This window comes from Uranotaenia lowii, chromosome 3 (assembly GCF_029784155.1).
Source record: "Uranotaenia lowii strain MFRU-FL chromosome 3, ASM2978415v1, whole genome shotgun sequence".
Taxonomy (NCBI): Eukaryota; Metazoa; Arthropoda; class Insecta; order Diptera; family Culicidae; genus Uranotaenia; species Uranotaenia lowii.
Window position 1 is genome coordinate 177,279,912 of NC_073693.1, and position 15,023 is coordinate 177,294,934.

The following is a 15,023-nucleotide window of genomic DNA, read 5'->3' on the forward strand; positions in this document are numbered from 1 at the left end:
TGCTGCTGCTTTCTTGTGCCGTATTCGCATTCATTTCACTGCAAACGAGTTATGGGAGGGAAATACGCCAACTCACTTGAAAAGCCCATTGCCAAAACGTTTTTTACTAATTGAACTACATTATTCATCCAGCCTGATTTGTTCTTCTTCTTCTTTCTCTTTGTTGTTCTGTTCTACAGGTGTCGTTCTGCTGGATCTCCAGGGGCCGGTTTTTCTCAGCGAGCCTCAACACCGGTTGGAGTTTTCGAATAACTCGGGAACGCACATCGAATGTACTGGCCATGGGAGTCCACCACCTGACGTAAGTACAAATTCACGAAATTGCGTGACGCTTATGAAATTCTAAATTCTTCCAATATACTGAAGAGCTGAGATTTTTCGGAGCAAATTCGAAATTAGATGTCTTATATTTTGAACTCTACCGCATACGAGTCCATATATGGTCCCGAATGTTTTTAACCATTAAAACTGTTGAAAAGCAATGTTTTTGTGTATGAATCTCTTAGTTAGAGGTTAATGAAGCATTTTCCATTAACAAGAAAAAATCGCAAGTGATGTGGTAGTGAGTGAAGTTTTTTTTCTACCGGAAGATCTAGGATATCGGTCAAACTTTCATTGGATCACCGTGAATTTCTGTGCAAATTTCTGTGTGTTTGTTTGTCTTCAATAGGCTTTCAGAGCTTTTTAGAATCAGGAATGATGAAAAATTTTTTAGATTTTCGGATGACCCCTTAACTTTAACTAAAACGACTTTAATTTTCAGAAACAGAAGGATAAGTCAAATCTGTGTAACAACTTGTAATTTTTCATGATTCACATAATCTATATATATAAAAATGAATTTCTGTCTGTCTGTCTGTCTGTCTGTCTGTCTGTCTGTCTGTCTGTCTGTCTGTTCCCTATAGACTCGGAAACTACTGAACCGATTTGCTTGAAACTTGGCAGGTGGGGGTATTGGAGGCAGGGGAAGGTTTCTATTGTGGTTTGAGACCCCTCCCTCTCTCATGAAGGGGGGGAGGGGCCTCCCAAACAAAAGACAATTTTTTGCATAACTCGAGAACTAATCAAGCAAATGGTATTATATTTGGCATGGGATGGTATTTGGGAACGAAGAATATTTGTATGAATATAAGGTACCCCTCCCTCCTCTCAGTGGGGTGATAGGAAGGGGGGAGGGGGGCTACCTTACAATTTTTCATATAACTCGAAAACTATCCAAGATATTGGATCCAAATTTGGCCATGGGAAAGTATTTTGATACGAAAAATATTTTAATAATTATTTGAGACCCCTCCCATCTTACAGTTGAAAGGGGGAGGGGCCTCTTTAATATTTTTTTTGCATAACTCAAAAACTTATAAAGCAAATGGTACCAAATTTGGCATGGGAAGGTATTTGGATACGGACAATATTTCTATGACTATTTGAGACCCCTCCCTCTTTAAGTAGGGAGATATAAAGGGGGGAGGGGCCCTCTTTTTAATTTTTACATTACTCAAATACTAATCAAGCAAATGAAATCAAATTGGGCATGGGCGGATATTTGGGAACGTGACATATTTTAATGATTGTTTGAGACCCCTTCCTTTTTCCAGTGGGGAGAAAGGAAAGAGGGAGGGAAGTTCCATACAATTTTTATTGCATAACTCAAGAACTACAACAGTAAATGGAACCATATTTGGGTACGAGAAATGTTTCTTTGAATATTTGGTATCCCTCAATCCTTCAAAAAGGTGGATGTAAAGGGGGAGAAGAGATTTCCCTTGCAATTTTTAGTATAACTGGAGATCTGATCGAGCGAATTTGAGCCATATTTGGCATGTGAGGGTATTTGGATACGAGAAATGTTTCTATTATAAATTGAAGCTCCACCTTTTTTCAGCGGAAAGATATAAAGGGGAAAGAGGGGCTACCATACATTTTTTTTTTGCAAAACTTGAAAATTAATAGAGCAAATGAAATTAAATTTGGTATCAAAAATTTATTGAGTACAAAAAATACTTTTATGAATATTAAGTTCTCGCCCCTCCATTCAATAGGGCGAATGGAAGGGGGTTGGTACTTCCTTTCAAGTTTATGCATATCTCAAGATTTGACATCGCAAATAAAACCAAATTTGGCATGGGATGGTATTTCAATACGAGAAATTTTATTTTTGTCAAACAATTCCTTTCTTGAAGTGGGATGATAGAATTGGAAATAATGGAAGGTAAGAGGAAAGCTTACATTTAACTTTTTTTTACAAAATCCGAGGAATGGACGGAACTTAACTCCTTTCAGTGAGTAGGTACATAGAATGAAGGAGGTGAACCCAATACTTTTTTTTTTAGCATAAGCTCTCAATTTATGCTTACGAAGCCAACAAATGGAAACAAATATGGCAAAGAAAGGTACTTGGTTAGGAGATATGTTTCTACAATTGTTATAGACCTTCACGGTTTACAGTGTAGAGAGGAGAAGAAAAGAGGAGGTTTCATATAATTTTTGTTTTAAAGCTTAAAAAATTATCAACCAATGGAACACTATTTGATACAAGAAGATTTTTGGGAACGAAAAAAATGGGTATGATTATTAAAGATCACGATCTCCATTCAGGAGGGGGAAGGGAAGGACAGGGGGGGGGGGGTTGGTATCTCTTATCAGTTTTTTAGCATAAATCCAGAACATATCAAGCAAAACCAACCATATTTTATCAGTTGGATTGTTTGCGTACGATTTATTTGGAACCCTTCTTTTTTAGGGCGGAGCTTAAAGAAACAGATTTAAATTATCAGATCTTTAACACAAATCAAGATTCAGAATATTAGTTTAAGTTATTTTTGTGTACAATCCGAAACTCCAGCTGCAGCTCCATTTTGATTTAAAATAATGCCAACAAAACAATAAAAATTTGAATAAATTCTGAAAATATCATTCAATTTTGAAAGGTGTAGCAAAGCACACCGGGTCAGCTAGTCACATATAAAGTTCAATGGTAAACCAGCCCGCGCAGTCTGATAAAACCACAGGACCACGTGTTTTACGCTTAAATGTTGAATGCTATTAGCTTTTGAGAAAACCCGAATATTGAAACGAAATATCCTTCTTTTTATTTGCTGACTCTCAAATTTTGATAAGAATGCATTATGATAACGAATTCCTTCTTTTTGAAAGTTTAAAAGGTGCACAAATTTTCGGTACGAAAAATCATCAGTTTCGTTGCCTACTTGAAGGCGTTTTACCTATGAGGAAATCAAAAAGTGCATTCCAATAGGCAAAATTTTCGATGACTTTTTTTGTGATGGTCCTATTGGCCCATTTGGTTCCATCCACCACCCCATACGCTTCTTTAGGAGTGGGAGTCGTACAGAATTAGTTCAATTTATGTACGACTCGTTCGTCTTACTCCCGCGTATGTCCATTACCGTAAAATTTTCTATCTGATGCTTCGTCAGAACTCCATCACATTGGGTGGTATGAAAAAAACTTAGTATTTGCTTTTGCTAAACTGAATCGAGCAGTCGAGCAGTCGCTTAAAGCAATTGCTTCGGTTGTTATGAATAAAGTTTTTTTTTACAGCTGTTTTCTCAATCAGGAGCTTTTACTTTTAGAACAAGCTAGTTTGGTATGAATAAAGCTCAAATCTGAAGCAATTGCTCGACAAATCTCATAGCAATTGCTTTATTTTCTAAGCATGCTCGGTAGCAGACTTTTCCAATAAAAAATTCTTTAATAACGTCATGAACTTATCAAATTAGCAATATTTCACTTCAAAACAATTCAAAAAGGTATTTTCAACATGGATAAAGAAAAGTCGAAGTGATAACCCAACTTTTTTTCATATTCCTGTCGTTGTATAAAATCATTCGTCTAAGATGACAATAAACAAATCAATTAGTAAATATTTCAAATTAAAAAAAAATCCGGCTATAGTGGAAGAAGTCCCAATTGGCTCAAAGTAAGAAATAAATTGTCATAATTTAAAACATTATACAGATCTCGCATTTTTATATAATTTTTTATAATCCTAAGATTTAAAAAAAAATCTAAATTAAAATGCGCGCCTATTGCCTATTTTTTTATACATCGGATTATCCCGATCCGAATACATGTGGGAGAGCTTATGATAAATATTAAAGTTAGGCCATTTTTTGTTTGACAATATTCGAATATGTATTCATTTTTCTTTAAACATCAACATACGAGCACGCATTAACAAAAAAATCCGGTCGTTCTTACACGCACCACCCGCTTCGTCGACTTCAAGGCTACTTTAGCCGTACTTTTCAATTTTCTGATCGTCTTCTTTCATTTTACTTTAGAAAACTTAAGATTCTGCTGGTTGGATAGCTCTATTTTTCGAAGCAAAAGCTATGTTCTAAGACTTTAGCATACATCCGCTAAGCAAATGTTTATTCATACCAAACTAAGCAAATGCTTTGGACTTTTGCTTTGCTTGATTTCGAGCTAAGTAAAAGCTACCGAAGCAATTGCTAAACCTTATTCATACCACTAATTGATATGATCCTGTTTAGGATTAGTCTTTGCGTCAAATTGTCTGTTTGACATGTTGTATTGTAAGTTTCTTGAAAACATTCAAGTTTGAACTGTCTTTGATGTTCATCGGTAGATCATTATACATCTTCAAGCGGTTGTAGAAAATGGATCGTTTACTCATCTCTTTTTCGTGTTTGGCAATCTAAAATCTTGAGTAGGTGTGGAGATCGATCTCGTACTGCAGGCCGTCCAGTAAATAAGTTGGTAACATTCCTTTCTTCATTTCGAATATAAAAATTAAACAGTTGTATGTAATCCTTACCTTAACTGACAACCATTGCAGCATATCAAGCATTAAAGCATTAGGAGTATATTGATTGCATCGTTATACCACTCTCATTGTCTTGTTTTGAATCTGATGCATGTAACAGTATTGTAGTGCAATATTGTCAAAGTGTGGCGTTATAACTGATTTTTCAATCCCTAAAAAAAGTATTTATTACCCGTAAATATATGCAGCATCCTTATTCTTTTTATTCAAAACATTTTTGGCAGGAAAAAAAGGAAAATCTGGTTCGAACAAAACCAAAAATTACTACAAATGGTGCTTCATGCGTTATGACATTACAAATATATAAAAAACTATAAATTGCCAAACGTTTTCATTTGATTTTTCATTGAAAACAAAGTTTGTTGCACCTTACCCCTAAATTAAAAATAAACTGATGAAACCGATAATTTTTCTGACAACGTCAAGTTGATGTCCCATGAACTTTAAAACTTTTAATGTTCAAACGGTATGATTATCTATGGACATTAAGTTTTTAGAAGCCATTTAAGTTGAATAGTGTTGAATAATTCCCCAGTTAAAGGTCAATAAAAGTGGTCAAATTTTGGGATTTTTTTATTCGAGAACGGATAAAAATCAATTAGGAGTGGTTCGGCATAGGGCCATAGGAGAGGGAGGGATTTATTTCAGAAGTCCAATTTTGGGTCAGCGGTCAGCAAAAGAGGTCGTCCATATTATCTGTTCACTGTTTTTGCGATGATTACGAATTGATTACAATTGAAAATTTTCACATGGGAGTTTTATAGCACAGGTGATTTCAGGAGTCAAATTTTGACAAGTAGTCGCCTATAACAATGATATTGCAATAAGTACGTTATTAAGCAACCACATAGAGGTAAAAATTTAAAAACAAGTGTTTAACAAGACGAAAACTTTCCATTCGACGACCAAAAAAAAGGGTCATCCATATTAACTGTTCAACGTTTTAGCATTTTTTCAAAATTGTTTTATTTAAGACACTTTACCATTCACATGGCATTAATGCCTGGAAAATGTTTTTACAATAATTGCTTCATTATTCATGGGAACACGAAAATTCATTCACGGGTCTTTTTTAAAACGGATAATTAGTTCCTGGATTCAAATTTTGCATCAGACAACAGAGAAAGTGGTCATTCATATTAACTTATATATGTTTTAGAAATAATTTCGTTTTTATGCATCTGAACGGTCAATCAATTTCTTATTTTGAATTTCAGTTTGGTAGACCAGCAAATTAGTCGCTTATAAATACTGTTTAAGTTTTTAAGCACTGTTGTCATAAAAATGCGTCTCGTCAAACACAAACTCTTCAGCTTCAAAGTTAAAAGCGAAACGAAGTTCGTAAGGGATCAGGTAGTGAAAAATAAACACAGGTGTTCACGCTGAAACACCCTAAAAACAGTGTTCTGAAAATTCATGTACTACTGTAGTAGTTTTATAGCAGCATTGAGATGAGCTTTTTATATTGTACTATCATTTGCATTGTTTAGTAAATAAGCGATAGGAGAGAGTCTCCACAATTTAGGCTCTCTTAGGTAGATTATTTTGAGACTCTAATAAATCTGCCTCTTGGCTCTTAACCACCGCACGGGACGGTCGTACTCATTACAGTCCGCGTGTTTTATATTTTTATCCGAGCCCGTCTAAGTACGTGAAAGTCGTCAAGTGTCCGTTGTGCTTTTCTGTGGCCACCTCACTAGCCCCTCGAGCTAGTCGAGGATTTTGAACATTCATAAGTGGTCCTTCGAACCGGATGTGATCTAGTTGTCCGGAAGTACAGTTTTGTGCTAGTGAAGTGACCTCAGAAAACGCGGAACTTGGACGTTCACCCGCGAAAGAGCATCGGAACGATTTTCCGATCACAAAATGGTGGACTTGTGAACAACGTGTTCTGGACAATGGAACATTGTGTCTGCGGAACAATTGTGGCTTGTTCCTTGAAAATTGCGAACAATTTGTGCGATCAATGTGATCCGAAAAAAAAATCTTAACTAATAAACGAACTATAAGTGCAAAAATAAAAACCCGATCCATGTGCATGAACTTTGAGCGATCGGTACAGTTGAGTGGAAATTGGAATTTGGAACTTAACCCTCGATCACAAGTGCATGAACGATCGAGTTATTCGGAGCAGTTCCTAAGAAAAAGTGCAACAAAAGAAATAAGAAGCGGTTTGCATGGTGCAGTAGAGTGGATGACGTTCTGTGCAGGTCGAAAGAGCTCGAGAGAATTTGCCATTTTGATGCCAGTTTGATCCCCCACGAGGCTGGATTGCTGGATATGTATGTATGATATGCCAGCATGATTTGATGTTTTCAGGGTCGGTCATAAAACGGTGGAATCGTTGATTGGAAGTCAGGTAAGATCGTGCAAGTGGGTGCGTTGTTTCTGGAAGTTTAGTAGAAAATTGAATTTTTGAGCATTTTTCCTTTTTCGCAATGGCGGCTGAGAAAAAGATCCAGGTGATGTCTTATTACCGTATGATAGACTCCATTGAGTCACGAGCGGAAAAATTGCTTTTATTTGTGCGTTCTTTTGATACCGAGAAGCAGGAAAGTTCACTTCTCGAAGACAAGCTTGAGTCGATCGATCAGATGCGTTCTTTATTGCATGAAACTGAGGTGAAATTATATGGGGTTATTAAGGAGGATGAGGTTGGGTCCCTGCAGATGACGATTGAGAAAATTGAAGATTTGTTTGATGATATCCGCCACCGAGTTCGAAAGATTATCCGGGAAATCGATCCTCCCAAGCCGATAAGTGCCCCAGCAGCGGTCAATTCAACACAACACTCCCATACAAAATTGCCAGATATTCCCCTTCCCCGATTTAATGGCCAATTGGAAGACTGGCTAACATTTAAGTCCCAATTTAATTCATTGATTAAGCGTCGTGAGAGTTTGTCAGAAAGTGAGAAATTATTTTACTTAAAAGCTGCCATCCAAGATGGTTCAGCCCGTCATGTCCAGTCCTCCGAAGACAATTTCTCATCACTGTGGAAGGCATTGTGTTCGGAGTTTGAGAATAAGCGATTGTTGGTAGATAGGCATATTGCTCAGCTGTTTCATCTGAAACCTTTAGTTCGTGAGTCTGGATCCGCATTACGAACTTTACTGAGTGACGTTACTCGTAACATTAGAGCTTTGGCTAATCTTGAGCTAAAATTAGAACCTTTATCAGAACAGTTTTTGGTTTTTCTGGTATGCGCGCGATTGGATACCCGCACCAGAAAGGATTTCGAGCTTCAGTTTACTGATCATTCCTTGCCATCTTGGGAGAAACTTCTCGAGTACCTACAGTCTAGATGTAGATGCCTAGAGAGCATAGACCAGGATAAACAAGAGGTTCAAAGCTCAAGCATTCGAGGAAGATTCGGGCACAATGAGCGAAGTGGGTCACACTCATCTAAGGTTTTAGCAATCAATACCGGCAGGTCATATGGTAACCCTGTTTGTTTTGCATGTAAGGGGAATCATTATTTGAGCAACTGCGAAGACTATCTGAAGCTACAATTACGCGATCGTATCTCGAAGGTGCGCAGTCTTGGATTGTGCATGAACTGTTTTAGTAACCGACACCATGTTAGAGACTGCAAGGGGAGCTCCTGCAAGAAATGTGGAGGCCGTCACCACACTACGTTGCATGAAAACAATGCTAACCAGCCAACTCAACCAACACCTACCCCGCGTAGGACCCCTGAGATGCCTACAACTTCCTCAAATGCGCTAGTAGCTTCCGTTGCATGTACTAATTCGCAGCGAAAACAGTACATTCTCTATACCGCAGTTTGCATGATAGAAGACGAGTTTGGAAATTTGATCAGTTGTCGTGTTTTGCTCGACAGTGGGTCGATGCATAATTTAATATCCACGCGTGTGGTAAACGCGTTGCGCTTGCGAAAGACGAAGGTGAACATGTCCGTTGAAGGTATTTCCGGTGCACCTAAGATGATTTCAAGTCAGGTCAAAGTAAAGATCCATTCCACCTACAAGTCAGACTTCACCTACAGCACAGAATGTTTGGTCATGAGCAAAATTACAGGAAACTTGCCAATCAATTCGTTCAATATTGATCCTGGGCAAATTCCGTCAGAGATGGTACTCGCAGATCCGTGGTTTAGTCAATCACGAAGAATTGATATGCTTCTTGGAACACAAGTGTTCCATGAAATGTTTACTGGGCAAACCCATACCATAATTGAAAATCCTCCTTGTTGGTGCGAAGAAACCGTTTTTGGTTGGGTAGTAGGTGGTGCTATTGAAAGACCAGAAGTTGATCGAACGATCTCTAATGTCTGTAAGATCGTTACGAATGAGGCGTTGAGCGAGCAAATTAGTAGATTTTGGGAAGCCGAGTCCATTCATGAGCCTCGAATGTTGACTCAAGACGAAAGAGCCGCAGAGCAAAGTTTTTCCGATACTTGCTGCCGATTGGAAAATGGTCGCTATGAAGTAGGTCTGCCATTGAGACCCAGTATAAAGGAATTAGGTGACAGTCAAACGATAGCTTTGCGTAGATTTATACAGACAGAAAAACGACTGATTCACGACCAAGATCTTTACGACCAGTACCGAGAATTCATGCATGATTATGAAACCCAGGGCCATATGATTAAATGTGACACCAATTGCTCAGAAGGATATTTTCTGCCACACTATGCGGTGCTTAACTTGGCAAGCACCACGACGAAGACGCGTGTCGTTTTTGATGCGTCTGCAGCAGCTTCAAGGGGAGGTTCCCTGAATGATCACCTTTACGTTGGCCCTACCATTCAGCCCAAGCTCGCCGAAATCGTGCTACGATTTCGGGTGCCCAAGATTGTATTTACGGCAGATATTACGCAGATGTTCAGGCAAATTAGAATCCGAGCAGAAGATCAGAAGTACCAACAGATATTTTGGCGTCGCCAGCCGAACGAATCTTTAGAGGTGTTCCACTTGACGACAGTAACGTATGGGACAGCCTGTGCGCCTTTTCTGGCTACAAGAACGCTTGAACAGCTTTGCATGGATGAGAAGGAGCGTTTCCCCTTAGCGTCGAAGGCGGGAACCGAAGATGTCTACATGGATGACATCTTGAGTGGAGCGGACACATTAGAAGATGCCCTGAACCTGCAGACTCAATTCGTGCAAATGACCCAGGCCGGTGGGTTCAATCTCCACAAGTGGACGTCGAATCATCCCGAATTATTGAGGCAAATTGATAGTACCGAACACGAAAGAGCGTTTTTCGAAGATGAGAAAACCACAAGAACTTTGGGTTTAACCTGGCAACCCAGAAAGGACGTATTTTTGACCAGATTGCACGAAATTGAATTCCACCTGGGACAGACGACAAAAAGAACCATATATTCTGACATCGCCAAGCTTTACGACCCACTGGGACTGCTGGGTCCGTTGATTTTCGCTGCGAAAGTACGAATGCAGAAAATATGGCAACTGAACGTAGACTGGGATGAAATATTGGCACGAAACGACGCTGAAATCTGGGAGGTTTTCCGTAACCAGTTGAAAGAGATGGGTGAAATAGTTGTTCCTCGTTGTGTTTTTCCCCATTCGAACCCGCAATCTGTTGAATTGCATGGATTTTGTGACGCCTCCAGTCTGGGATATGGAGCTTGCGTCTATGTTAGATCTTGTGATATGACCAACTGTAAAATTTCCCTCCTTACCTCAAAATCTCGAATCGCACCCTTAAAGAACGCTAAACTCACGATACCGCGATTAGAGCTAAGCGGTGCGCTTGTACTTGCACGATTGATTTCCAATATAACGCACAACCTTAAGATTTCATTTTCCAGAATCATCCTCTGGTCCGATTCCACCACAGCACTGTCCTGGATAAAGACCGATCCTAGCCGACTCAAAACCTACGTAAGCAACCGCGTCATCGAGATACAAGAGTTGGCTAAAGGCATTGAGTGGAGATACGTGGGGACGCATGACAATCCAGCAGATGTAATATCTCGAGGATTGTTACCTTCCGAGATACGAGATTGCGAAATCTGGTGGTCAGGCCCAAACTTCCTGTACCACGACGAAGATGATTGGCCTAAAAGATTTCAGCACATCCCGACCGAGCAACTTCCGGAAACGAAAAACCCAAGCATGAGCCTCACAGTTACTGACCCTCCTGCCATGTTTTACCTGTTTGCGACGGAGAACAACTTTAGAAAAATGCAGCGAATAATGGGATTAGTTCTACGATACATCGACCACATACGACCCAAGAAAGACAGACAGCATCGATACGGCGTCCTACGTATTCCAGAGCTACAGCGAGCGACGGTTGCATTGGCCAGTATTGCGCAACAAGAGACATTCCCCAACGAATTCAGCTGCCTCGACGCCGGAAAGGTAATTCACAGTAAAAGTAAACTAATCAGCTTATCTGTGTTTTTAGATCGATCAGAATATGTTCTGCGAGTGGGGGGTCGAATTCGTCACGCACAACTGCCCGAAAGTCAGAAGCATCCTATTATTCTGCCAGCCATGCACTGTTTCACTCACGCCGTGATTCGTGCGTATCACGTTGAGATGTTGCATGCCGCTCAACAGCTTCTACTTTGCGGATTACGCCATCAATTTTGGATTCTGCATGGCCGCAGTACGGTGCGAAGGGTTATTCGCCGGTGTGTCACTTGCATGAAAGCAAAACCGGTAGGAATGCAGCAGAAAATGGGTGACCTACCCTTTGCGCGATTGGAAGGTGTGCATGCATTCTACAACACTGGGGTAGATTTTGCCGGACCGATCTATCTGCGACAGCATAACAAGCGTGGGACTGTTTCGTACAAAGCATATGTGGCCGTCTTTGTATGCTTTGCTACACGTGCGATCCATCTAGAGCTAGTGGGCGATTTGACAGCGGATTCCTTCATCGCCGCACTACACCGATTTGTGTCCCGTCGGAGCAAGTGTGCCAGATTGTTCTCCGACAACGGTCTCAACTTTGTGGGCAGCCGCTCAAAGTTACGAGAAATGTACGACCTGTTTCAGTCCCAGCTCCTGAAAGATAAATTGAACGACTTTTGTTCGAAATCAGCCATCGAATGGAACATGATCCCACCAAACGCCCCACACTTTGGCGGATTGTGGGAGGCCGGTGTGCGCTCTGCCAAGTACCACCTCAAGCGCATCACTGGAACAGCGAACATGAACTTCGAAGAATACACTACAGTGTTGGCCCGCATCGAAGCGCTGCTCAACTCGCGGCCTATCACTCCGCTGCCCGAGGACCCACAAGATTTGCGACCTCTGACTCCTGGTCATTTCTTGGTCGGCCGCCCTCTGACAGACATCGCACAACCGAGACTGGTCGAACGCAAGGAATCAACACTATCCCGCTGGCAACGTTATTCGAAAATGGTCCAACATTTCTGGGATCGTTGGTCTCAGGATTACATCACGACGCTACAGAACCGCAACAAGTGGCATGTGCGGTACCCCGTGAAAGCTGGTCAACTGGTCATCATTCGAGAAGACAACGTGCCGACAACAGCGTGGCGTCTCGGCAGAATTGAAACGGCTATTCCTGGACCCGATGGTTTGGTGCGCGTCGCAGATGTGCGTATTGCTGATGGGTCCAAAGGCACCAAGATATTCCGACGTCCGATAGCCAAACTGTGCCTGCTGCCAATCGAGGACAACGAGGTAGAACCTGAACACGACTCCGAAGACGGCAACGAGAATTCCGAAGATAAGAGAAGTGATTGAAATTTTCTATTTCAATGGGGGCAGCATGTTCACGCTGAAACACCCTAAAAACAGTGTTCTGAAAATTCATGTACTACTGTAGTAGTTTTATAGCAGCATTGAGATGAGCTTTTTATATTGTACTATCATTTGCATTGTTTAGTAAATAAGCGATAGGAGAGAGTCTCCACAATTTAGGCTCTCTTAGGTAGATTATTTTGAGACTCTAATAAATCTGCCTCTTGGCTCTTAACCACCGCACGGGACGGTCGTACTCATTACAGTCCGCGTGTTTTATATTTTTATCCGAGCCCGTCTAAGTACGTGAAAGTCGTCAAGTGTCCGTTGTGCTTTTCTGTGGCCACCTCACTAGCCCCTCGAGCTAGTCGAGGATTTTGAACATTCAACAGGCTTATGTGATAAAATTTCGAAAGATTGGCTGATCCACGGCTTTGAAAAGGTTTGATTTTTTTTCAAGAAATATTAATTAAACCATTACTAGAAATCCTTCTTCAAAAATATTTCTTTGTCACAATTATTGAACACCAAGTTTCTCATGTCCCTAGCCGAAGAGGGGGAAAGAGCCGCTGCCAATGGAGATATCCGATTACTTTATGACATTTCTCGCCGCCTCAGTGGTGCAAGGACTAATGCAAGAATGCCGCTGAAAGACCGAGCAGGTCAGTTATTGACCGATCGAACAGATCAGCTCAAACGATGGACTGAGCACTTCGATCAACTTTCCCGAGTCACGAATAGCGATGGCCAACAGAATCCACAGCTCGAAGCGCAGTAAGTCGCATAAATGGCGTCAACTCGGAAGCGCCTTCGCTGGCTGCAATAGAAGCGGCAATCAAAAACATGAAATCCAACAAAGCACCTGGGATCGATTGCATCCCTGCTGAAATGCTGAAAGCCGACCCTGCCCTGTCGGCACAAATGTTGCACCGTCTTTTCGCTGACATCTGGGATACTGCAACATTCCCGGCCGACTGGATGCAGGGTATCCTCGTTAAGGTCCCGAAGAAAGGAGACCTGACAGAGTGCGGTAACTGGCGAGGCATAACGTTGATCTGTACAACCCTCAAAGTACTCTGCAAAGTGATCCTGAACAGGATCCAGGAGAAAATCGACGCTACACTCCGACGGCAACAAGCTGGATTCCGATCCGATCATGTGTGGACCACATCACAACGCTACGAATCATACTGGAACAAATCAACGAATTCCAGGACTCTCTTCTGCTGGTGTTCGTTGATTTCGAAAAAGCATTCGACCGACTTAACCATGAAAACATCTGGGCTGCTCTAAGGCGACAAGGGGTCCCAGAGAAACTAGTCCATCTCATCGAAGCACAATACGAGGCATTTTCGTGCAAGGTCTTGCACGACGGTGTCTTGTCCGAACCAATCCCGGTAACTGCTGGAGTGAGACAAGGATGTATTTTATCACCGCTACTTTTTCTAATCGTAATGGATGAGATTCTGACTGGATCGGACTGAATCCTTCAACGATGGAGCATCTGAACGACCTTGACCTGGCTGACGATATTGTTTTGCTCGCCCAAACGCAACCGGATATGCAGAGCAAACTCGACGACCTCACCGAAAGTTCCAAGGCAGCAGGTCTCAAAGTCAATGTCGGAAAGACCAAGTCAATGGAGATCAACACAGGAAATCCCTCCAGTTTCATGGTAGCTGGGCAACAAGTTGAGAAAGTGGAGTGCTTCCAGTATCTTGGTAGCCAGATAACGCCTGATGGTGGTACCAGGAAAGACATCGAAACCCGGATCAGAAAGGCCCGATTTGCGTTTGCGAGTCTCCGAAACATCTGGCGGTCACGCCAGATCTCTCTACGAACAAAAATCCGAATCTTCAACTCAAACGTCAAATCCGTATTGCTGTACGGGTGTGAAACTTGGTGCACATATGCGGTGACGACGCGAAAACTGCAAGTATTTGTAAACCGCTGCCTGCGGAACATCATCCGCGCTTGGTGGCCTGGCAACTGGATCTCGAATGAGGAACTACATCGCCGGTGTTATCAAAGGGCGCTGGAAATCGAGATTCGGGAACGTAAGTGGAGATGGCTTGGGCACACGCTGCAAAAAGATGAAAACGAGATTTGCAAAGAGGCGCTAGATCGGAATCCAGAAGGTCATCGAAGAAGAGGCAGGCCCAGAAACTCGTGGCGGCGAAGCCTAGCCGCTGAAATCCGAACTGTCGACGAGAATCTTGACTGGGACCAGGTGAAGACGCTGGCTCCGGATCGTCAACAGTGGAGGTCTTTTACCACGGCCCTATGCACCGGAGGATCAGCGCGGGATCATTAAGTAAGTAAGTAAGTAAGTAAGTTTCTCATGTTGAAAAGGCAGTGTTTCATTTATTGAACATGTATTTTAGTTGATTGTATACATTTAGAGGTATTTCATTTGATAATTAATGTACATTGAAGGGGCAGCTAGTAGGGTTACCAGATCCCAAAACACCAAAAGGAGTACATTGATATCATTTACCCAAAAA

The 15,023-nt window shown here is 41.5% G+C and overlaps 2 protein-coding genes across 13 annotated transcripts in view; one reads left to right on the forward strand and one right to left on the reverse strand.

The window, feature by feature from the left end:
- LOC129757491 (uncharacterized) overlaps positions 1-15,023 on the reverse strand; it is a 302,538-nt gene that overhangs the window by 251,512 nt on the left and 36,003 nt on the right. The gene's annotated exons all lie outside the window — the stretch shown is intronic.
- Positions 1-15,023, forward strand: part of LOC129757488 (cell adhesion molecule Dscam2) — a 223,983-nt gene that overhangs the window by 81,798 nt on the left and 127,162 nt on the right. For all 12 annotated transcript variants that reach the window (XM_055754736.1, XM_055754737.1, XM_055754742.1 and 9 more), the window contains exon 2: positions 180-301. In XM_055754736.1, the coding sequence (XP_055610711.1) occupies positions 180-301 (122 nt within the window). The remainder of the gene's footprint in view (positions 1-179; positions 302-15,023) is intronic.